The sequence below is a fragment of the Adiantum capillus-veneris genome, chromosome 15 (assembly GCF_014529385.1).
Source record: "Adiantum capillus-veneris isolate H3 chromosome 15, ASM1452938v2, whole genome shotgun sequence".
NCBI lineage: Eukaryota > Viridiplantae > Streptophyta > Polypodiopsida > Polypodiales > Pteridaceae > Adiantum > Adiantum capillus-veneris.
Window position 1 is genome coordinate 54,544,801 of NC_140945.1, and position 21,453 is coordinate 54,566,253.

At 46.3% G+C, this 21,453-nt stretch overlaps 1 protein-coding gene across 4 annotated transcripts in view; it reads right to left on the reverse strand.

Annotated features, from left to right (window-relative positions):
- Window positions 1-21,453, reverse strand: part of LOC147440688 (phosphoinositide phosphatase SAC6-like) — a 180,158-nt gene that overhangs the window by 135,200 nt on the left and 23,505 nt on the right. For all 4 annotated transcript variants that reach the window (XM_086482533.1, XM_086482534.1, XM_086482535.1 and 1 more), the window contains exon 11: window positions 20,447-20,533. In XM_086482533.1, coding sequence (XP_086338659.1) covers window positions 20,447-20,533 — 87 coding nt within the window. The remainder of the gene's footprint in view (window positions 1-20,446; window positions 20,534-21,453) is intronic.

Here is a 21,453-nt window from a genome sequence, read left to right on the forward strand (position 1 = left end):
AGTGATGTTTGTGGGCCCATGCAAACTCCGTCCTTGGGCAATTACTTGTACTTCGTGACTTTCATTGATGATTACTCCAGGCATGCATCGGTATATCCACTTAAAGCTAAGTCCAAAGTGTTTTATGTGCTTCAAACAATTTCTGGCTATGGCTGAAAATGTCTCGAAAAGTACTATGGGCACCCTCCATTCAGATCGAGGGGGGGAGTATATGTCTCATAAATTTAATACATTTCTGGCATAAAACACCAGTGTACAGTGCCTTATACGCCTCAGCAAAATGGTGTTGCTGAGAGGAAAAAAATGTCACTTACGGAAATCGCACGATGTATGGTCAAAAGCCAAGCTTTGCTGCACGTTTTGGCTTGAGGCCATCATGTGTGACACTTATGTACTGAACATGTGTCCTACAAAAGCTTTGCAGTCTATGACTCCATATGAAGCATGGCATGATAGAAAGCCTTCTATTGAGCACATGCGTGTTTTTGGTTGTTTAGCATATGCTTTGGTGCCACAAACACGGCGCAGAAAATTGGATGATAAGGCTCTCAAATGTATTTTTGTTGGTTATAGTGTTGAAAGCAAATGTTACAGGTGGTATCATCCGCAAACAAAGCGTATCTTGGTTTCACGGGATGTGTTTGTGGAAGATTTTGTTCAGCCCTTGTTGTCATGTACTAGAGACAGTAATGTAAGCTCACAGGACATTTATGACACTTTGTTGCGTCTTTTCAGTGGTGGAAGTTTGAATGTAGATTCCAATGAGGCAAATGTACAGCCTATGGGGGTTTCTGAAAATGTTACAAATCAGTCTATTACTGATGCAGATGTACATGATGTACTTGATGAGGAAAGGGTTGAAAATGAGCAGGCTAGAGGTATGCGTAAATGGTTGGTGCATACTTCGCGTGACAGTAAATTGGAAGCACCTTTGTCTAGTCGTACTCCTTCAGGTTCTCGCCATGCATCTTATGGATCAGATTGTTATGCTTTGGCTAAGTCTAGCTTAGATGATGTTGAGGAACCTGTCTTTTGATGAAGCACAGAATTCAGAAAATTGGATGGCTGCCATGCAATCTGAATATGATGCACTTATAGAAAATGACATAAGGACTTTATGTGATTTGCCTCCTGGCAAAAAGGCCATTGGTACAAAGTGGGTTTACAAGTTGAAATGCAAGCCGGATGGTGAGATTGATCGTTATAAGGCTCGACTTGTTGCAAAGGGTTATGCACAGCAAAAAGGCATAGATTATACAGAGACTTTTGCTTCCACTTGTCGTATGAATATTGTGCGTTTTCTATGTGCATTGGCAGCTCATTTTGGTTGGGATGTACATCCGTAAGACATTGTTACTGCTTTCTTTAATGGTAACATATTTGAGCAAGTTTATGTAATGCAGCCTCGCGGTTTTGTCATTAAAGGGCAAGAAGATAAAGTGTGCAAATGTAAGAAAGATATGTATGGGTCGAAGCAATCTCCTCGTGCTTGGTATGAGAAGGCTGACACTCATTTGGTCAAACGAGGCTTTCATAACAGTCCAACAGAAAGCACATTGTACATAAAGCGTGAGGGTGATGTACTTCTCATTGTTGTTCTCTATGTGGATGGTTTGTTGATCACTAGACCAAATGAGAGACATATTGCTGAATTTAAGGCTGGTTTGAATACTACTTTCAAGATAAAAGTTTTGGGGATGTTGCATCATTACTTGGGTGTACCGTTTAAGCAGTGTGATGGTGGTATTGCCTTGTGTCAGACAAGTTACATAGAGACATTGCTATATAAGTTTGGACTTGAAGATTGCAAACCTATTGCCACTCCCATGGAAACAAGTTTGAAATTGAGTCTTCATGATGTTGGTGATCCTGCCGATGTCACTCTTTACAAAACTGCTATTGGCTACCTCATTTATGTATGCAACACGAGGCCGGATATTCAATTTGCAATCTCACAGGTCAGCAGATTCATGCATAGCCCAGGGTCTAAGCATTGGCAAGCTGTCAAGAGAATTTTTGCTACTTGAGTGGCACTTTACATCTTGTCTTGTTTTATCCCAAGGGGAGATTATTGCCGCCAGATTTACATGCTTTCTCGGACTCAGATTGGGCTGGTACACAAGTGGTTTTTGTTTCATGCAGCTCATGCATATCATGGTTGAGCAAGAAGCAACCTACTGTGGCCACTTCCAATTGTGAGGCTGAGTACAGGGTAGTCTTCACAGCTACGTTTGGATGATTTGGGTGTTGGATAGACACTGCCAACACTATCTACAGTGACAGTCAGAGCGCATTGGCAGTTGCGAGGAGCATAGTTTTTCATGCTCGCACAAAGCACATTGAGGTGCATTACCACTATGTCAGGGAGAGATCAACTTGGCTTATGTGACAACACAGGACAACCTAGCAGATCTTTTCACAAAGGCATTGTCCCATGAGAAGTTCGAAGCTTTCCGCAAAGCTTTGGGCTTACTCCCCTTTGTGGACTGATCATGTCCTCAGAGCATGGCACTGTGCCAGCTCTCGTTCACCGCATCACTCCCAGAGGGGATTTGTTACTATAAACATGTGGTAGTGATGTGTGTGAACACACTTAGGACCGCCGGGGCATTTTTTCCCTCACTAGGAGGTTTTTTTCCTCATGCATTGTATATACGCCCATCACTCTAGGGCTAACTTATCTTTCCATTGCACACTAAGTAATACACTCTCTGTTGTGTGCCTTGAGCTTCCTTCGTCTTCTCCAATTTGTGTGTGTTTTCCTGCAACCCTAATTCCAACATGGCATGCCTGAGACAATAGTCTCCAACAGAATCCTCGATTCAGGAGTTTGTTTTGGAGGGCTATTTGGGAGAACATTGGCACACGGTTGCAGTTCTCGTCATCTTTCCACCCGCAGACACGTGAGCAATCTGAGATCGCAAATTCAGTTGTTTTGGATTTGTTGAAATCTTATATCTCTAATCAAAAGACTCAATGGGAAAAAAATTTGCCTTTGGTGGAATTTGCCTACAATAAACGGTTCACTCTTCGACGGGGAAGGCGCCATTTGAGATAATTAAAGGTGCTAAGAAGTTTCCATCCTTTCTCAGCACTAAAGACAAGATATTTGAAGCCGACCAGTACACGAGGGACTTGGACATTGCTTTTGCCAAGGTCCGCAAGGCTTTAGAGAAGTCTCAAGCACGACATAAGAAGGCAACACATCGATATCGACAAGACTTGAAACTAAAGGAAGACGATTGGTTGCTCTTACGTTTTGAAAAGGCACGCCTAAGGAAACGAAAGGGAAAGGAGCGGCTTTTTCCAAAGCTTAGCATGAGGTATTATGGCCCTTTCCAGATTAAAGAAAAGATAAATGATGTCTCTTTTCGACTCAAGCTGCCAGATACTTGGAAGATTCACAATGCATTCCATGTGAGTCTCTTGAAACCTTTTAAAAGTGAGGTGCCAGTTGATGGGAAGCCAGATGAGCAACCCGAAGTGGAAGTGAGCGAGGAGATACTCGTTCCTGAACAGATTTTGGCACACAAGGAAAGAAAAGTGAAAAGTAAAGTGATTCGGCGGTTCTTAGTTAAATTCAAGAACTATCATGCATTAGATGCGAAGTAGATGGAGGAGGAGGAGGACCTAGCAAATACTACTCAGATTTTGGAACTTTACCTGGAAGCATTCAGTTTAGCTACATCTACTCCGAGAGATCCTGTCACAAACTGCTGACGTGTCAAGCCACTGAAGAACGGAGCCGACTTTCAGATCTCGGCCAAGGGGCCTTAACCCTAAGTGAAGAAGCAGTAACAGCATAACAAGTGTACCAACTTGCAAAGTCTTGTCGAGTGGCCTATTTTTAAAGAAGAGTTCCCACCAACTTGTGGGACCCCGTCCGATGGGGCCCAAGTGAGCACACACATTTGCGTGGATCCTGACAACATGGCAGCCAGTACAGAATTCCGAATTTTGCATTGACTTGCCGACGTGTCAGCTTGTACGGATTTCCGCGTTTCATGCTGACTGTGCTGAGGTGGTAGCCTGTACGGATTTCCGTGATTTACACTGGCTGATTTTCAGCACCAGCTTTTCGGCCAGTTGCTTTTGAGTTTCAAGCTTTTCATGTAAACTGCTTTTCCAAGCCAAGGGCCTTTAAATAAATGCAGAGGGCTCAGTCTTTCGCATGCTTCCGTGAGAAGGTGCAGAGAGCAAGTACCGGCATTGTACTGAGTTCAAGTAATATAAAGAAATACCGAGAGGGGCCCCAAGGTTTGGGGCCAATACCCTTTGGGGTGAAATTCCGCCACTCCGTGTCGCGTGTGCTCTCTCTCTCTTTCAGTTTCAATTGTTATTGAAGTGCTAAAAGTCTGTTCAGTTTGTTTTTTTTCTATTGGTACGTGGTGCCCGTCTTGTGACAGATCCCGCAGATCAACAGGGTTGAATATGGTGCAGAGGGATTGCACAAGAGGGGAGTCACTCCGCTCCTTTGTCACAGATTACCTCGATTGAATAGAGTCATTGATATCCCTTTGGGTTTCAAGGATACTGACAGTATTCTGCTCTATGACTTTATAAAATGGAATTCCCGAAATTGAACATGAATGATTTGTACTCTCTCATCTGACTTGTTTGAGTGCAGGAACTGAAAGACGAAATGACTGCAACATTTCGGTCTCATAAATCTCTATAGACATGATCGCAATAAGGATTAGTTAATCCGGCATCAATGATGCCGGGATGGATCTAGATGCAGTTACTAAATACGTTGCTGACAGTCATGGTCTGAGATTTGGAATGAATTTTTCTGTGACTGATTTGTCATGTGATGGCATGTGCAGTGATGTGATTGTCGTCTTTGTACAAGTGCTAGATGTGTCGTGTCTAGTGCGTTGGTACTTAAGAGTCAATGTTTGCTGAAATGGTTTATGGCCTCTGTCTGTTTTGCGGGCGTAATCGAGGGCGATTACAATTCTTTCAAGAGAGGGGTATGTCACAAATTGATGACGTGGCAGAACCCGGACAGATCGTACGAATTTCTGGCTGACTGTACGGAGCAGCAAAACGCGCTGACAGCTGACATGGCTGACTGTATGGGCGCCGCTTTTTGCACTGACTGAACTGTACGGAATTCCTCCAATTGCGTTGACTGCTTTTCGTTGGCAGATTTTGGCCAAGTTGCTTTAGGAAGCACTGCTTTTTGAGGCTCTGCTTTTAGCATCCCTTGTAAGAATAAATAAGCCCAAGGGGGTCTCACTTCTCTGACCATCTGGACGCAGAGTCTAAGAGCGCGCACCCGCTAGAGTTGTACTTTGCTCAAATAAAAAGAAATACTGAAAGGGGCGCCAGTCTTTGGGCCAATCTCTCTTGGCACGGAACTACGCCGGCCCGTGTCAACTCTTTAATTGTGAAGAATTTTTAAGTGAATCTCTACTGCATCGCGACGGAATCTAGACTTGGGGTGTCCAAGTTTGTTACTAGAGATGCTTGGGTCTGTTCTTGCTTGAGTTGAGGAGACATAGAGATTGCTTGTTGAGGCGACCAGAGAGATAGATTCAATGGCAGGTTACAGAATATTTCAAGCCAGTCACTACCACTAGACAGCTAGACAAACAGGTTCTGCAGCAAAGTTTGGATCCCACCTCCACTAGAGGCACACTGATTGACCGTGCAATGGACTTAGGGAGATCCAAGCGTCCACGATTATAGAGGAGGGCAACCCAGCATAGACGGAGATCACAGAGGAGGATTCTAATTATTTTGGCACGCCAAGCACGATACGCAGTCAGGTTTTTGACCATGGAGGACATCGAGGAGATTCGACACCGACCGATGTTGGATGTACTCTGAGATGGAGGATTATCCCCTTCTTAGTAGCTTAAGTTTCTTGCATCCCTCAATATTTTGTACCTTTGTATTGACTAGAGAGTCTCTAGTCTTCCCCCCACTTTCACTTTCACAACAACATTTTGTTTAGGATGTTAGTCTTTCTTTTAGCACACAAACTTTGTATTAGATTCACCAGTTTGTAACTTGTTGGTCTCATAGGTCATTTTGGCCTTTTGTAGACATTAATATATCATTTCATCTCTCTCTCTCTCTCTCTCTCTCTCTCTCTCTCTCTCTCTCTCTCTCTCTCGCGGATGCACCATCTCATTGGATACGACCATCTCATTCCAGTACTCATTGGATGCACCATCTCTCACTCTTACACAATCAGAGATCACCAAGACCTGACCCAGCTAGACACCAGGAGGACATGGATACAACCAGCACACGAATTGGGCACGAAGATGGCTTTCTACAGAGACCACCTTCTCCAGCTTACGGAAGATGGTTTTGTGACGAGACCCAGATACATGGATACCCACTTGTCTCATGGGATACGATGTGCTATTGGCTAGTTACGCACATCTTCTCACCACCTGCGGATTGAGACTGGGAGATACAGCGGAGTACCAGCAGAGGCCAGGACATGCCCCTTGTGTGACATGGAGCCTGAGACAGAGCTGCATTATACATGCCGCTGCCCCGTCTACTACGAGATACGAGGCCGCTTCCATTGCTTGTTCAGAGAGGGTTTTGGACCACTCTTAAGAGTCATGGGATACGAAGATCAGAGATGCCTGGGTTTGTTCTTGCTCGAGCTACGCAGACACAGATATAGCCTGATGAATGGCGAGGCTAGCCAATCTCAAAGACGGATCACAGACTTCTTCAGAGCAGACACGAGACAGCCGCAAGAGCCACTCCCATAGCAGAGCTCCCCCTCGTCTCACACCAGAGGCACACTGATCGACCGAGCGATTGAACTGGGGAAATCTAGGCGCCCACGACTGCGGAGTACTACACAGCATCGACGGAAGCTACGTCAGAAGATTCGGAGCACGCTAGCCAAGCATGCACGACGCCCGGTCAGACTACTTACCATGGAGGAGATTGATGAGATCCGCCAACGACCGATGCTAGATCTCTTGTGATTCACCTATCCCAGCAAGCCGCCCATTTTTGCTTAGTATTTTGTTTAGTTCACATCGACCACTCTAGGATCCCATAGTATATATCTTTGTTTTGTAGTGTTGTTATTTTGTTACTCTGACTTTGTATCAGATCCACCACCTTGTAACTCTTTGGTCTCGTAGGTCACTATGGCCTTTTGAAGACGTTAATATAACATTTCATTTCATTTCTCCCTCGACCGAGCCATTGAGCTTGGCAGATCCAGACGTCCACCACCTCAGGGGGGTCCCACTACCGACGAAGGCTGCAACAAAAGATACAGAGAGGATTAGATTATAGGGAGAGGTGCTCATGGGTATACTACACATAGACAGTCATGGATTACCTAGTGCCACGAAAGAAGAGGGCTTACCTATCTCAGTTAGTGATCTGTATCAGTTGTTTATGAGTCAGGACTCTAGTGAGGCATGGAGGCTTTTCCACGAGTACTCTCCACCGCCAGCCATTACTTCCACAGAGACATGGGGGGAATATGCTACATCTTTCTATACATCGGGGCAACCACCTTTGCCTAACCCTCCAGAGGCATGTCCAGAGATATGTACTTTCTTTACTGCTGAGAGGGTAAGGAAAGCCATTGGCAGGATGAAGAAAGGAAGAGCACAGGATCATGACGGTCTGGTAGCAGAGCACTTAATTCATGCCACAGATATGCTTGCAGCCTCTTGCTACGATGTCTAATAGAGCCCTGTATGAGGGTTTTCCTGAGATTTGGAGTATGTCCACGATTGTACCTATCTTCAAGTCGAGAGATCCTATGCTTTACGGGAATTACCGCACCATCATGGTTAGTCACACTCTGGCTAGGCTATATGCATCAATTCTTGAGCATGAGTTGAGTATATGGGCAGAGAGAGAGGGCATAAGGGCAACAGGACAGACAGAGTTCAGGAGAGGTTTCTCCACTCTTGACCAGATTTTGACACTCAAAGCCATTATTGAGGAGGGTAGACACCATGCCAAGAGGATTTATTGTAGCTTTGTGGATTTCCGCAAAGCCTTTGATACAGTGCCACGAGCCAGACTCATACGTAGATTGCAGGACATGGGGGTGCCCACAGAGCTGATTTGGGGGATCTTAGCTTTATACAGGACAGTGGTAGGGCGGGTACGCACTACTCAGGGCATGTCCGACGTGGTTCACTCCACTATTGGGGTGAAGCAGGGCTGTCCCCTATCTCCCACTCTCTTTGGGATATATGTAGATGAGTTGTCAGATTATGTACAGATAGAGGGTGATAGAGGTGCTCAGCTTGCAGGGACGTGGATTCTGTTGCTATTATATGCTGATGATATTGTGCTGATCTCAAATTCTCGCAACGTCATTTGGATGCATTGCATGCATTTGCTTAGGACAGTGGATTGTCAGTGAACCTTGGTAAGACCAAGGTAATAGTGTTTAACACTACGACACAATGGGTAAGGAGGTCCGCCCCCGCCTTTACATATGGTCGAGAGACTGTGGAGTATGCAGATGCATATACTTATCTTGGGGCGGTTTTCAGTGGTCCAGTATTTTCCCTGAGGCGTGTATTGACCAGAGCCTATGCAGCATTGGGGAGACTTGAGAGGATATGCTCACAGGTTCAGTTCCAGGAGCCTCGGACAAAGCTTTGGCTCTTTGACACTTTGGTCACTTCGGCCATGTTGTACGGAGTGGAGATATGGGGCCCCTCAATTGATCATCATAGCAGAGCTGGCAGTACTGATGGATGGAGATGTATGGAGAGGCCCTTGGTGTCTATGATTTCTCATATGATTAGGGCGAAGGCCTCAATACCACATGACATTGTTAGGGCGGAGCTTGCTGCACCTCCATTGGTACTGGAGGCACTCACTCAATCAATTTCATTTATGCATAGCACCTGGGCTCTCCCTAGAGACAGATATACTCGATTAGCACTAGTCTTCGCGATAGCTGGCATTGTAGGGAGATAGATCATGTTGGTATGCAGAGATGGCATCTTGGTTTCACTTACATGGCTTTAGTATGGATCGGCTACCCCCATTTCAATACTCTCTGGACGCACCCTCCATCTTTCTCACTAGGGCAAAGATTACTAGGCTCATCAGACAGGACTTGATTCAGTTGGATACGAAGAGGACATCCTACACATGAGTTGGGTAGGAAGATGTCTTTCTATAGAGAGCATCTTCTCCAGCTTACTAAGGATGGTTTTGTGATCATATGCTATTGGTCAAATACACACATCCTCACATCAGCTAGAGATCGAGACGGGCAGATTTAGAGGAGTACCCATTGAGTCCATGATTTGTCAGGTGTGCCACATAGAGCCCTAGACAGAGCTACATCACATACATCACTGCCAATATATTATTGAGATACGAGACCGCTTTCACTGTCTATTCAGAGAGGGTTTTGGATCACTTTCTAAAGTCATGAGATACCACGATCAGAGATGCTTCGGATTATACTTACTGGAGATTCGCAGACGCAGAGAGGACCTCTTGAAGAGGGGCACAATGAGAGAGATCCAACGACAACGGCAGATTACAGATTTCTTTCAGTCACAGACACAAGAGTTCGAGCAGCCCCCACAGCATAGCACCACCAAAGGCACCAGAGCCATATTGCTTGATCGAGCGATAGAGTTGGGGCGGTCCCATCGCCCACGGATGAGGGGGCCCTCTCGACATCGACGCAGATTGCGACACAGGATCCATACCATACTGGCACAACATAGGAGCCGTCCCAACAAAGTGCTTACCTTGGAGGACATCAAACCTCTACAGCCTTTTGGATACTTATGTATATGTATATGACGCCTCTATTGTCAGAGAGCTCCATTGTATCAGCTCACCCTTTGTATCCCCTTTGTATCAGCTTTCACCCCACCCCTACCCACTATTTTCTTTTCAATGCTTTGTACTTTTTGGACCCAGACCTGTTATTAGATTCACCACATGTAACCTTTTGGTCTCATAGGTCATTTTGCCATTTGGCCTTTTGAAGACGTTCATAGAGGGGAAGCGGAGAATGAGTGCCCTTTCCTTCGAGGTTTCTCCATTGCTCCCACTTTTCTTAGTGCCCACTCTCCAAGCCCTTGTATGTGTCTGCTCGTTGACCCCCACCAAGGTCATGAGTTCTTTCACCTCTTTGTCTACATTATCTTGGTCTCTAAGGCCACATACCCTTACGTGTAAGGCCCGCACACGTCTCCTTTGCTCCTCTTCGAGTGTCAGGTTGATGATGGTTGGTGTGGGGGTGGGAGTCATTTCCTTGCCTTTCCCTTTCTTGACAATCTCGATCCATTTTTCGGCCTTTTCTGCTTTCTGCTGGGTCTTTGTGATGACATCTACCCACGAGGTCGTCATTTCTTTTTGTTGCTCCCCACCTTCTTTGATGGCCCGTACTTGTTCCTTGATCGTGTTAAGCTCTTCAATGATAGAGGGTTGAAGTTCTCTATCTTCAAGGACATTCTGCGATAGAACCTCTGCAAGCTCTTTCTTGAGTAGTGCGATTTCCTCATCTTGGGCCTTCACACGATCTTCGAGTGTACGTATCGTGCTTTCTTGTGCTGCCACGTGTGCGTCGAGGCCGTTAATAGTACCTAAGAGGTGGCGGTTGATCTTGCTGACGGACTCGCTCAGTTCTTCTTTGCATTTTTGGATGGCATCCTCCACCGGGTCATCCTTGCTATTTGGCTTTCTCATGATTGAGAGGCCGCGACAAAGGGGGGGGGGGAGAGGGGGTACTGGAGAGAGGAAGAGTTTTTTTTTCTCTCTCTAAACGGACAGAGTCACGGGTTTTCTCTCTCTACGCTCTCTCTCTCTCTCTCTCTCTCTCTCTCTCTCTCTCTCTCTCTCTCTCTCTCTCTCTCTGGACAAGGGCGAGGGCGACCTACTGTGGACGAGGGCGAGGCGACCTGCTGTGGCGAGGGCGAGGGCGACCTCTGCTGTGGACGAGGGACGAGGGCGACCTGCTGTGGCAAGGGACGAGGGCAACCTGCTGTGGATGAGGGACGAGCAGGCTCAGACGTGGGACGAGGGACGAGCAGGCTCAGGCGAGGGCAACCTAATGGTTGAGGGACGAGCTGGCTGAGGCGAGAGCGAGCAGGCTCAGGGCGAGGGCGAGGGCGAGCAGGCTCTTGGCGAGGATCGTGGGCGAAGGCGAGCTGGCTGAGGCGAGGGCGAGCGGTCGCGTTGCCAACCTGTTGGACGAGGGACGAGGGGGCGAGCTCTCTCTCTACTGGACGAGGGTCCTGGGCGAGCTGCTGAACCTGATCAAGGGCGAGCTGCTAGGCCTGGGCAAGTTGCTGGTCCTGTGTCAAGAGGGCGGGACGAGACCAGCCTGCCAGGGCTAGGGCGAGGAGTCAGCCAAGACGAGGGCAAGTACCTGGTGACTAGGGAGAGGCCAACCAGGGCGGAGGCGAGACCTCCGCTGGTGAGGGCCTTGACTCAGTGCTCGCTTTGTTCTTCTTTCTTAGATGGACCAACCAGTTGAGGATGGTGATGCAAGTGGCTTCACCACCCCACAAAAAATGAAAGCCACTTTCAAGCAGAGGAACAGAGATAGTATACTCTCACCAAGCTCACTGCGAGCAGGAAAACCGTCAGAGTCCAAGATGATTTAATGATGGAAAGGGTTCAAGTGATGATTAAATCTGAGCTCAGCTTTATGAGAGATGACATCAGGAAAGAGATGTACGCAAACGCAGATAGTTATAAGAATTTTATGTATGCAGATATGAGGAAAGAATTAGATAAAGCGATGCTCGGTAGGCATGATGAGATGTATCTATCTGTGAAAGGGGAGATGCAGGCTCTAATGCGTGCAGAAGTGAATGTAATGGAATGTATTATGCAGAAAAAGTTGGATGAGGCAATTACAAGCTTTGAATCTTGGAAAACCAATGTGGAAAAATGCATGAAGGAAAAAGATGCATTGATTGCAGAGCTTAAAGGGGAACTTGCAGCTTGCAAAATTATGCCCAAAACTGAAGGGGGAAATCAGCCCTCGATGTTAAAGGAGCTCGAAGATATTAAGGAGCAGGTGAAAACTCTGCGCGAAGGAGAAGAACAAAACTCGAAAGAGGCTTCCTCATGGGCAGAGCACCTTTCTAAAACACAGGAGAAAGTTGATGAAGCACAAAAATGGATCGAAGGTGCAAAGAAAGGGAAGGCCCGGATGCAAGAAGCCGCACAAACTTCTACCATCATCAATATGACCATTGAGGAGGAACAGAAGAGGAGGACTAGAGCCCTCCATGTGCGTATTACTGGTATCAAAGACACCGAAAATGTAGAAGACGGAGTGAAGGAACTCTTGCAGCGCATGGGCATCCCGGAACCTATGCACACAGGTGCTTGGAGAGTAGGAAAGAAGGGAGTGGATGAGAAGGGAAACGTCAAAGAGAAAGCACTTATTTTGCGTTTCCCGACTTTGGAAGCAAGGAAGGAATTCCTGAAGAAGAGACCAGCACTTAAGAAAACTGGAATATTTATGGGGGATGACCTTACTTTAGCACAAATAGCACATATGCAAGAGTTGATGCCAGAGATCAAGGCAGCAAGGGAGAAGGGAAAAATTGCCTTTTACAGAGGAGGGAAAGTAGTGGTTTTGGAAAAACGCACAGCATGACGGTGCGAGACATATGGGACCACACTCCGGATGGCGGCATGGAATTGTAATGGATCATATAGGCTGGATGTGGGTGCCTTTGAAGACAGGTTCAGAGATAGAGACATTGTCTTTTACTCAGAGACACATCAAAAATCTGGACAGTTGATGCCAAGTGTGACTGGTTATTTATGGGAGACAGCTTGTCGGCCAGACGCAAGATCCCAGCATGGAAGTCGAGGTTCAGGAGGGGTAGCAGTCTTATTCAAGGAAGAGTTGCAACCGCTATTACAGATTGTCCGGAGAGATGACCAGGCGAGATACATGTGGGTGAGACTGAGAGCTGAGACAGGCAGATTCTTATACATTGCTATATGTTACTTTCCCCCTAGCACATTAGTCTATACCTCACCTAGAGGGCAATCCCCTCATTCTCTTGGGAGACTTTAATGCCAGGATGGCCAACTCCCAAACGGTATTTTATGATACCTCGGAGGAGATGCTTAGAGAGATGGATATATCGGAGATGGGACTTGACAGACACTCACAAGATAAAGAGCACACAGAGTATGGGAGATATCTCATGGAGATGACAACTACGCATGGTCTGGCCATACTTAATGGTCTAGAGATTTTTCCTTCGTCTGGGGGATTCACATGCTTTCCACACAGACATGGGGCCAGTACAGTGGACTATGTCATGACTTCACCGAGCTTCATCTCTCATATTCAGGATCTTAGTGTGGGCACTAGGCCTGTTGGAGTAGCAGTGGATCATGCTCTCCTGACTTTTTCAGTCTCTTTCCAGTATAGTGTCTCTCAGACACCACGGAGGAGTGCACACACACGGTATACTTTTACACCAGAGACGGATTCAGTTTATGTGGAAGAGATTTACAGACAGATGGGGGCAGCCGAGCCTGTATATACAGTAGAGGAGATCACCACTTTATTGACGAAGATCTTGCATGGGGCAGCAGCAGAGGCATACCCACACACTCAACCAGATCAGAGAAGACGTTCTGGGAACATGCCTCAGAATAGTTGGTATGATGAGGAGTGCAGAGAGATGAGAGTTCTGATTCAGAGCGAGCTTATACTTGGAGTCATTACATATAGACAGTCTCGGATTACCCTTCGGCGTTTAGTGCGACGGAAGAAGCGGGCCTTTTTAGCCCAGATGGAACGTGATTTGTATCAGCTCTTTTTGAGCCGAGATTCAGGTGAGGCTTGGCGTCTCTTCCATGAGCACTCACCTCCTCCAGTGATTACCTCTCCCGAGATTTGGGGTCAATATGCAGCATCATTATATATAGTACCTGGGCAACCACCATTACCAGACCCTCTAGAGCCATGTCCAGCCACTAGTACCTTCTTTACCACTGAGATGGTGAAGAACGCCATTGACAGGATGAGGACTAGGAGAGCATATGATCATGATGGTTTGGTGGCAGAGCACTTGATACATGCTAGAGATTTACTGTCAGAGGTTCTTGCGCGGTTGTTTAACCGTGTCATGTGTGAGGGACTACCCGAGTCCTGGAGATTATCTACTATTGTACCTCTTTTCAAGGCAGGGGACCCCACGGTGCCAGGGAACTACCGTACTATTATGATAGGGCACACATTGGCACCGTTGTATGCATCCATTCTTGAACAGCAAACTGAGTAAATGGGCAGAAAATGAGGGCATACGAGCAGCACGACAGGCTGGATTCAGGAGGGGTTTCTCCACTTTGGACCATATTCTTACACTCATAGCCATTATTGAGGAGGGTCGGGCACATGGGAGACGGATGTATTGTTGCTTTGTGGACTTCCGCAAGGCTTTTGACACAGCGCCGAGGGCCAGATTGATGCACAGGCTACTGAAGTTGGGAGTACCCACAGAGATCATATGGGGGATCATGGCTTTATACGGCTCAGTGACTGGCCAGGTACGCACTCTTGAGGGGATTTATGACATTGTTCATTCCACTATTGGAGTGAAACAGGGGTGTCCTTTGTCCCCTACACTTTTTGGTATGTATGTAGATGAGGTCTCTGACTACATTGACAGAGAGGGTGACAGAGGCGCTCAGCTGGCAGGGACATGGATCCCCTTGTTATTATATGCTGATGATATTGTGTTGATGTCAGAGTCGCCAGAGGGCATGCAAAGACATTTGGATGCATTGCACAACTTTGCAGAGGATAGTGGACTATCTGTGAACCTTGGTAAAACCAAGGTTATGGTGTTTAACACAACACCACAATGGGTCAAGAGATCGGCACCTACACTCGTATATGGCCAGGACACTGTGGAGTACACAGATGAATATACATATCTGGGGGTGGTATTCACGGGACCGAGGTTTACCCTGAGGAGAGTAGCAGAGACTAGACTATCTAGAGCCTATGCGGCATTGGGAGGGCTAGAGAGGATGTGTTCGCAGGTTCAGTTTCAAGAACCACGAACAAAACTATGGCTCTTTGATACTTTGGTTGCTTCAGCTATGCTTTATGGGGTCCAAGTTTGGGGACCATCTGTGAATCATGACAGTTGGAGGAATATGGAGAGACCCTTGGTATTTATGATATCCCGGATGATTAGAGCCAAGGCCTCTGTACCACATGCGATTATTCGAGCGGAGGTAGCCGCCCCTCCTATAGAGATTGAGGCTCTTACTAGATCAGTGTCTTTTATGCACAGTCTATGGGATACACATAGAGGCAGATATACTAGACTGGCTCTTGAGTCCTCTAGACAGTTAGCGATGCAGGGAGATGCATCATGTTGGTATGCACAGATGACCTCATGGTTTCAGAGGCATGGTCTCAGCATGGATAGATTGCCCCCCTTTCAGTATTCCCTGGATGCACCCTCCCTGCCAGTCACACGGACGGAGATCACTAGACTCATTCGTCAGGATCTTTTAGAGTTGGACACCAGGAGGACATGGGTAGAGCCGATACAGGAGTTGGGCACGAAGATGGCTTTCTACAAAGAGCACCTTCTCCAACTTTCAAGAGATGGGTTTGTGACTCGTCCGAACTACATGGACACTCATTTATCTCATGGTCTGCGATGTGCTATTGGTCAAATTCGCACATCCTCACACCAGCTGGAGATTGAGACGGGTAGATTCAGAGGGATACCACCAAAGTCTAGGATATGTCAACTATGCGGTAGAGAGCCAGAGACAGAGCTACACTACATATGCCACTGCACTGTGTATTATGAGATACGAGGGCGCTTCCATTGCTTATTCAGGGAGGGTTTTGGACCCCTAGATAGAGTCATGAGGTATCAGGACCAGAGATGCCTTGGCTTATATCTACTTGAGCTACACCAACATAGAGATAGTCTGCTGGGGAGACATGGAGTACGACAGTCGCAGAGACAAATCACAGACTTCTTTGGATCGAGGGAGCCAAGAGACCAACCACCAGCACAGGGTTGTACCCGCATTCATACCAGAGGCACCCTCATTGACAGGGCGACCGAGCTCGGGAGATCGAGACGACCACGACCGAGACACAGGAGCACACTCCATCGACGGAGACTCCAGCAGAGGATCAGAGGCATTCTAGCACGACACCCAAATTGCCATTGAGGGCCTTTTCTACATTTTCACTTTTCACATTTCACATTTCATATCTCACACTCCATTTTCAGTTTTCATTTTTTGTACTTTCAGTACTTGTACTTCAGACATTGTATTAGATTCACCACTTTGTATCTGATGGTCTCATAGGTCATTTTGGCCTTTTGAAGACGTTAATATATCATTCATATATATATATATATATATATATATATATATGCTCTCGGATTTTCTCTCTCTACCCCTCAAATCCATCCACTCTCTCTCTAGGCCTAAACTTCTTTCTCTCTCTACGCTAGGAAAGACCACTCTCTCTCTACGCTACAACTCCCTCCTCTCAAAAGGGGCCATTCTCTCTCTACGGGGGGGGGGGGAGCAGCTATGCACCCAGGAGCCGAGACGGCCACTAGATGAACTCACTCAGATTTTGACAGAGACGCTCCATGATGTAGCATCAGAGGCATACCCCCACAGCCAGCCCACAAGGAGACGATCTGGGAACATGCCCCAGAACAGTTGGTATGATGAGGAGTGCAAAGAGACGAGGATCAAACTACAGAGGGAAGTGCTCACGGGTATTACCACACATCGACAGTCACGGATTATCTTTCGCCGCCTAGTGCGACGAAAGAAAAGGGCCTATCTATCTCAGCTAGAGCGGGATCTATATCAGCTATTTATAAGTCAGGACTCGGGCGAAGCATGGAGGCTATTCCACGAGCATTCACCACCACCCGCGGTCACCTCCACTGAGACATGGGGGGAATATGCCACATCTCTCTACACAGCATCAGGGCAACCACCTCTGCCGGACCCACTAGAGACATGCCCAGAGACATGTTCTTTCTTTACTACCGAGAGGGTAAGGAAAGCCATTGACAGGATGAAGACAAGGAGAGAGCATGATCATGATGGTCTAGTAGCAGAGCACTTCATCCATGCTAGGGATATGCTTGCAGAGCTCCTGGCTATGATGTTTAATCGAGCCATGTATGAAGGCTTCCCGGAGACCTGGAGTATGTCTACGATTGTGCCTATTTTCAAGTCAGGAGATCCCATGATTCCCGCGAATTATCGCACCATCATGGTTGGCCACACATTAGCTAGGTTGTATGCATCCGTCCTTGAGCAGGAGCTGAGTAGATGGGCAGAGCGAGAGGGAATAAGAGCACCAGGGCAAGCAGGTTTCAAGAGAGGTTTCTCCACTCTTGACCAGATTCTGACACTCAGAGCTATTATTGAGGAGGGTAAACACCATGGCAAGAGAATCTATTGTAGCTTTGTGGATTTCCGCAAAGCTTTTGACACAGTACCGAGAGCCAGACTTATACACAGACTACAGGACATGGGTGTGCCTATAGAGCTGATATGGGGTTTTCTGGCTCTATACAGGACAGTGATGGGACGGGTACGCACCACTAAGGGAATGTCTGACATGGTCCACCCCACTATTGGAGTAAAGCAGGGATGCCCACTATCCCCGACTCTTTTTGGGATGTATGTGGATGAGTTTTCAGACTATGCAGAGCGGCAGGGAGACAGGGGGGCTCAGCTAGCAGGGACATGGATTCCGCTGTTATTATATGCTGATGATATTGTGCTGATTTCAGACTCCCCAGAGGGGATGCAGCGTCATTTGGATGCTCTGCATACATTTGCTCGTGACAGTGGATTGTCCGTCAATCTGGGAAAAACCAAGGTTATGGTGTTCAACACCACACCACAGTGGGTCAGGAGGTCGGCACCCACATTTATGTATGGCCAAGAGACTGTGGAGTACACAGATGCATATACCTATCTTGGGGTAGTATTCAGTGGACCAGTGTTTTCACTAAGGAGAGCATCAGAGACTAAACTGACGAGAGCATATGCAGCTTTGGGAGGACTGGAGAGGATGTGTTCGCAGGTTCAGTTTCAGGAACCGCGAACAAAGCTATGGCTCTTTGACACTCTAGTGACTCCAGCTATGCTCTATGGAGTTCAGGTAGGGGGACCCTCAGTAGACCACCATGGGAGATCTGGTAATACAGATGGATGGAGATGTATGGAGAGGTCATTTTGGCCTTTCGAAGACGTTAATATAACATTTCATTTCATTTTATTTCTCTCTCTCTCCTCTATTCCTGCAAAGACAGGAAGAGGACCCCTTTTCGTACGGGGCTACCTGGACATATGAAAGCGCCTCCTCCCCCACTCTCAAGCATCAGGAAGAGAAGGGCCAAAGCTTCCTATAGGCTGCTGCAGATTTCAGCTACCAAGATGATGATGCCAACGACCCCTATAGCTGACCACAATGTACCAGATGTCCCCAGGACCAAGTAGAAGAGTTTCATTGCGAAGAAATACCTCCAAAGATTGTTTCCATCACGACAAGCTGCTATTTTTCTCTGTTTTCAGCCTACATCGTAGACAAGGCTGATCTATGAGAAAGAACCCGAGAGCACGCCTTTCTGGTGTATAGATTTGAAAGGAAAGGTCCTCTACACAGAGTTCTAAGGAGTTGCTTTCCGATGAATCTTCACACGAGATGCTATTTATGTTTAGATGGTTTGATCTAAAGTGTTTGTTTGCAGGTGCTCTCCCTTCGCACGGAGGAGTAGGAGCAAAGGACGGCAAGTGCCTCTACAAGAGAAAAGCGCTTTGTGGAAACAAAGCCAGATCAGCCCAACGGGTTCCGCACCCTAAGATTCTGAATAGATTTATAGATCTGAGTGTTGTAGACTTTCGAGTTTGGATCAAAGAGTAGAGATTCCCGAGGAGGGACTTCATGTCCACGATAGAAGAGTTGATGCAAAGATTTCTATTCAAGAGGACTCTGGGTATAGAGTCGAAATAGAGTTATAGGGATACCGTGCCTTGAGACTGGATATTGTGTTCCACAGTTGAAAACCTTGGTTCTCAAGGATTTTGAGTGAGGAACAAAAGTTCCTCAAATTAGGGTTTTGCCCTGAGATTAGGAAGCAAACGCTTCCAAGTCCCATCGAGTCTGATTGATTATATGTTAAATTCTCCCCATTAATAAAGATATTCTTTGAGGGGGGGACCAGCCCATCTTTTGGTCCCAGTACGGTGTCGATCTTCTTTCTATCTCTCTCTATCTCATTGGCTTAGAAGTCACCATTAATACAGATATTCTTTGAGGGGGGACCAGCCAATCTTTTGGTCCCACTACAATGTCGATCTTCTTTCTATCTCTCTCCTTCTCTCTATCTCATTAGCTTAAGTAAAGTATCAGAGTACATTTGATATTGTTGTGCGCCCCTGTTTGTGACAACAGTTGACTTGACAAGCTTTTGGGTCATCTTCTGTTTTTGGCTGATAGAGCTTTTGGGAACGCCAGCTTTTATAAATGTTTCTCCTGGCCTCAGTGCCTATTAACTAGTGCACTGGCGGTCCTCATTGCCAGATTGAGTGCATGGTTGCAAATCCGCAGAGCAACTACCTGGCAGTTGTAACTCTATGGATTGTTACTATAAAGAGAAGTACCAAAAGGGGCACCTAACTTAGCATCTGGGTAGACAACTGCGCTCTATCGTGTCTCGATGCAACTTGTTTTCAGGTAGAAGCATTAACAGTTTTCAAGTTCTGACATTAAAAGGCATGCAAGGAATATAAGTCAAAATCCAACCACCGAAAGGCACCTCGCAGTTGGGTGGGGTTTAAGAGACTGTTTTCGTCTCTTTGGTTGACACCACAATATGAAGCACAAGTATTAACTGCATGGAATCATTTGAGGATGCAGAAGGAAGATACACTTTCCACCTACAGTTAGAGATTTTGGGATATTTCTATACTAGTAGCTTCTTTTTGGAAGGTCTCCAGGCAGCCTCTCCTTTAAAGAGCAGATGGAGCGATATTGTTGCAGTCTACCTAAAGAACTTCAGAGATATTGTCTGAAGCAGAAACTTCCAGTATTCAATGACTTATAGACCATGCTTTAGATGGCTATTCAATGTTGACAAGCTCCTTGACATTCGCTACGCGTACACCTATATCCAATACTTCGGATATAGAAACTTCCAAGGGAAAGACGAAGGGTAAAATGTTAATTCAAAAAAAGAAGTCCACGGTTCCACAAATGTCTACTGAGCAAAAGACAGAGTAGTACAAGCAAGGAAGGAGCTGTGCAAAGTTAAAGAGAATCTTTCATGAGACTGCCCACTCTTGCTTACAAAAATGAGAATACAATAAAAAAACAAACACATGCACACACAGACCCCCCCCCCCCACCCCCCACCCCCACACACACACACACACAAGCGTGCACACATACTGTTTGGTCAATATGGACGAGTCTTGGTTGAGGCTTGTAGGTTAAGTCCACAATTTGCTCCCATAGCAATGGTATGGAGCCTCGAACCTGCCCAGAACCATAAACATATGTTCAGTAATGTGTACCTTTGTCTAGATATCATAGTCAACCATAGCACAGGCAACTCAAAAATGGTGTTTATGTTTCTTAACAAACCCAGAAATGCATAGACTACAACTACCTGACTAACACTTGGAAGCTACATTTATGTGGTTCAAAAGGCCAGAAAGTATATGAACGCCACAATTTTCTGAACTGTTTTTATGATCTTTACAAAGCCAGAAGGAAATGTAGACGACAACTATCTGACTAACACTCAGAAGCTACTTTTATGCGGTTACAAAAGGCCAGAAACTATATGAACACGTCAATTTTCTGACTGATCAAATAACCACTAGCATATACCAATATTCATGCCTAGAGGTATGAGCCTAACTAAACTATTTATTTCCCTTTTAATACATTCCTGCACTTTCCAAAAAAAAGAAAAAAATTATTTCTACAGCCTTGCTCCTTGTGCTCCAAAAGGCTTGCACTCTTTTAAAAATCTCCTCATTTCAGTTTCCATTTTCAGGTTTAGCTCTAAAATGGCTCTGAAACAAAAAATAAAGTCTCAGAAGTAGGATCATGACAGATATCCAACGTCACCCACAAACTTTCTGCCAGCCACAAACTCCACACAATCTCCCTTTTCCTCATTTGCACATTTCTAACAGGTCCATTCTTTAACAGGCAAATATGCATATACAGGCCCAGCATTGTTTTCAAGCCTGCAAAGGCACTACTTAGAATTTTGAAAGACAAAAAGACTCCAACCCCTCCTTTCTGTTCAATGCCGTCTGGAACCTTCCACATGTCTTCCGGCCAGTCAACGGAAGACTCCTCTGCCGCTTCCACTATTGCTGAAAGCCTCATACCTCAGGCGTTAAGAATCCATTGCCCAACCACATCTAGAGATACAATATCTA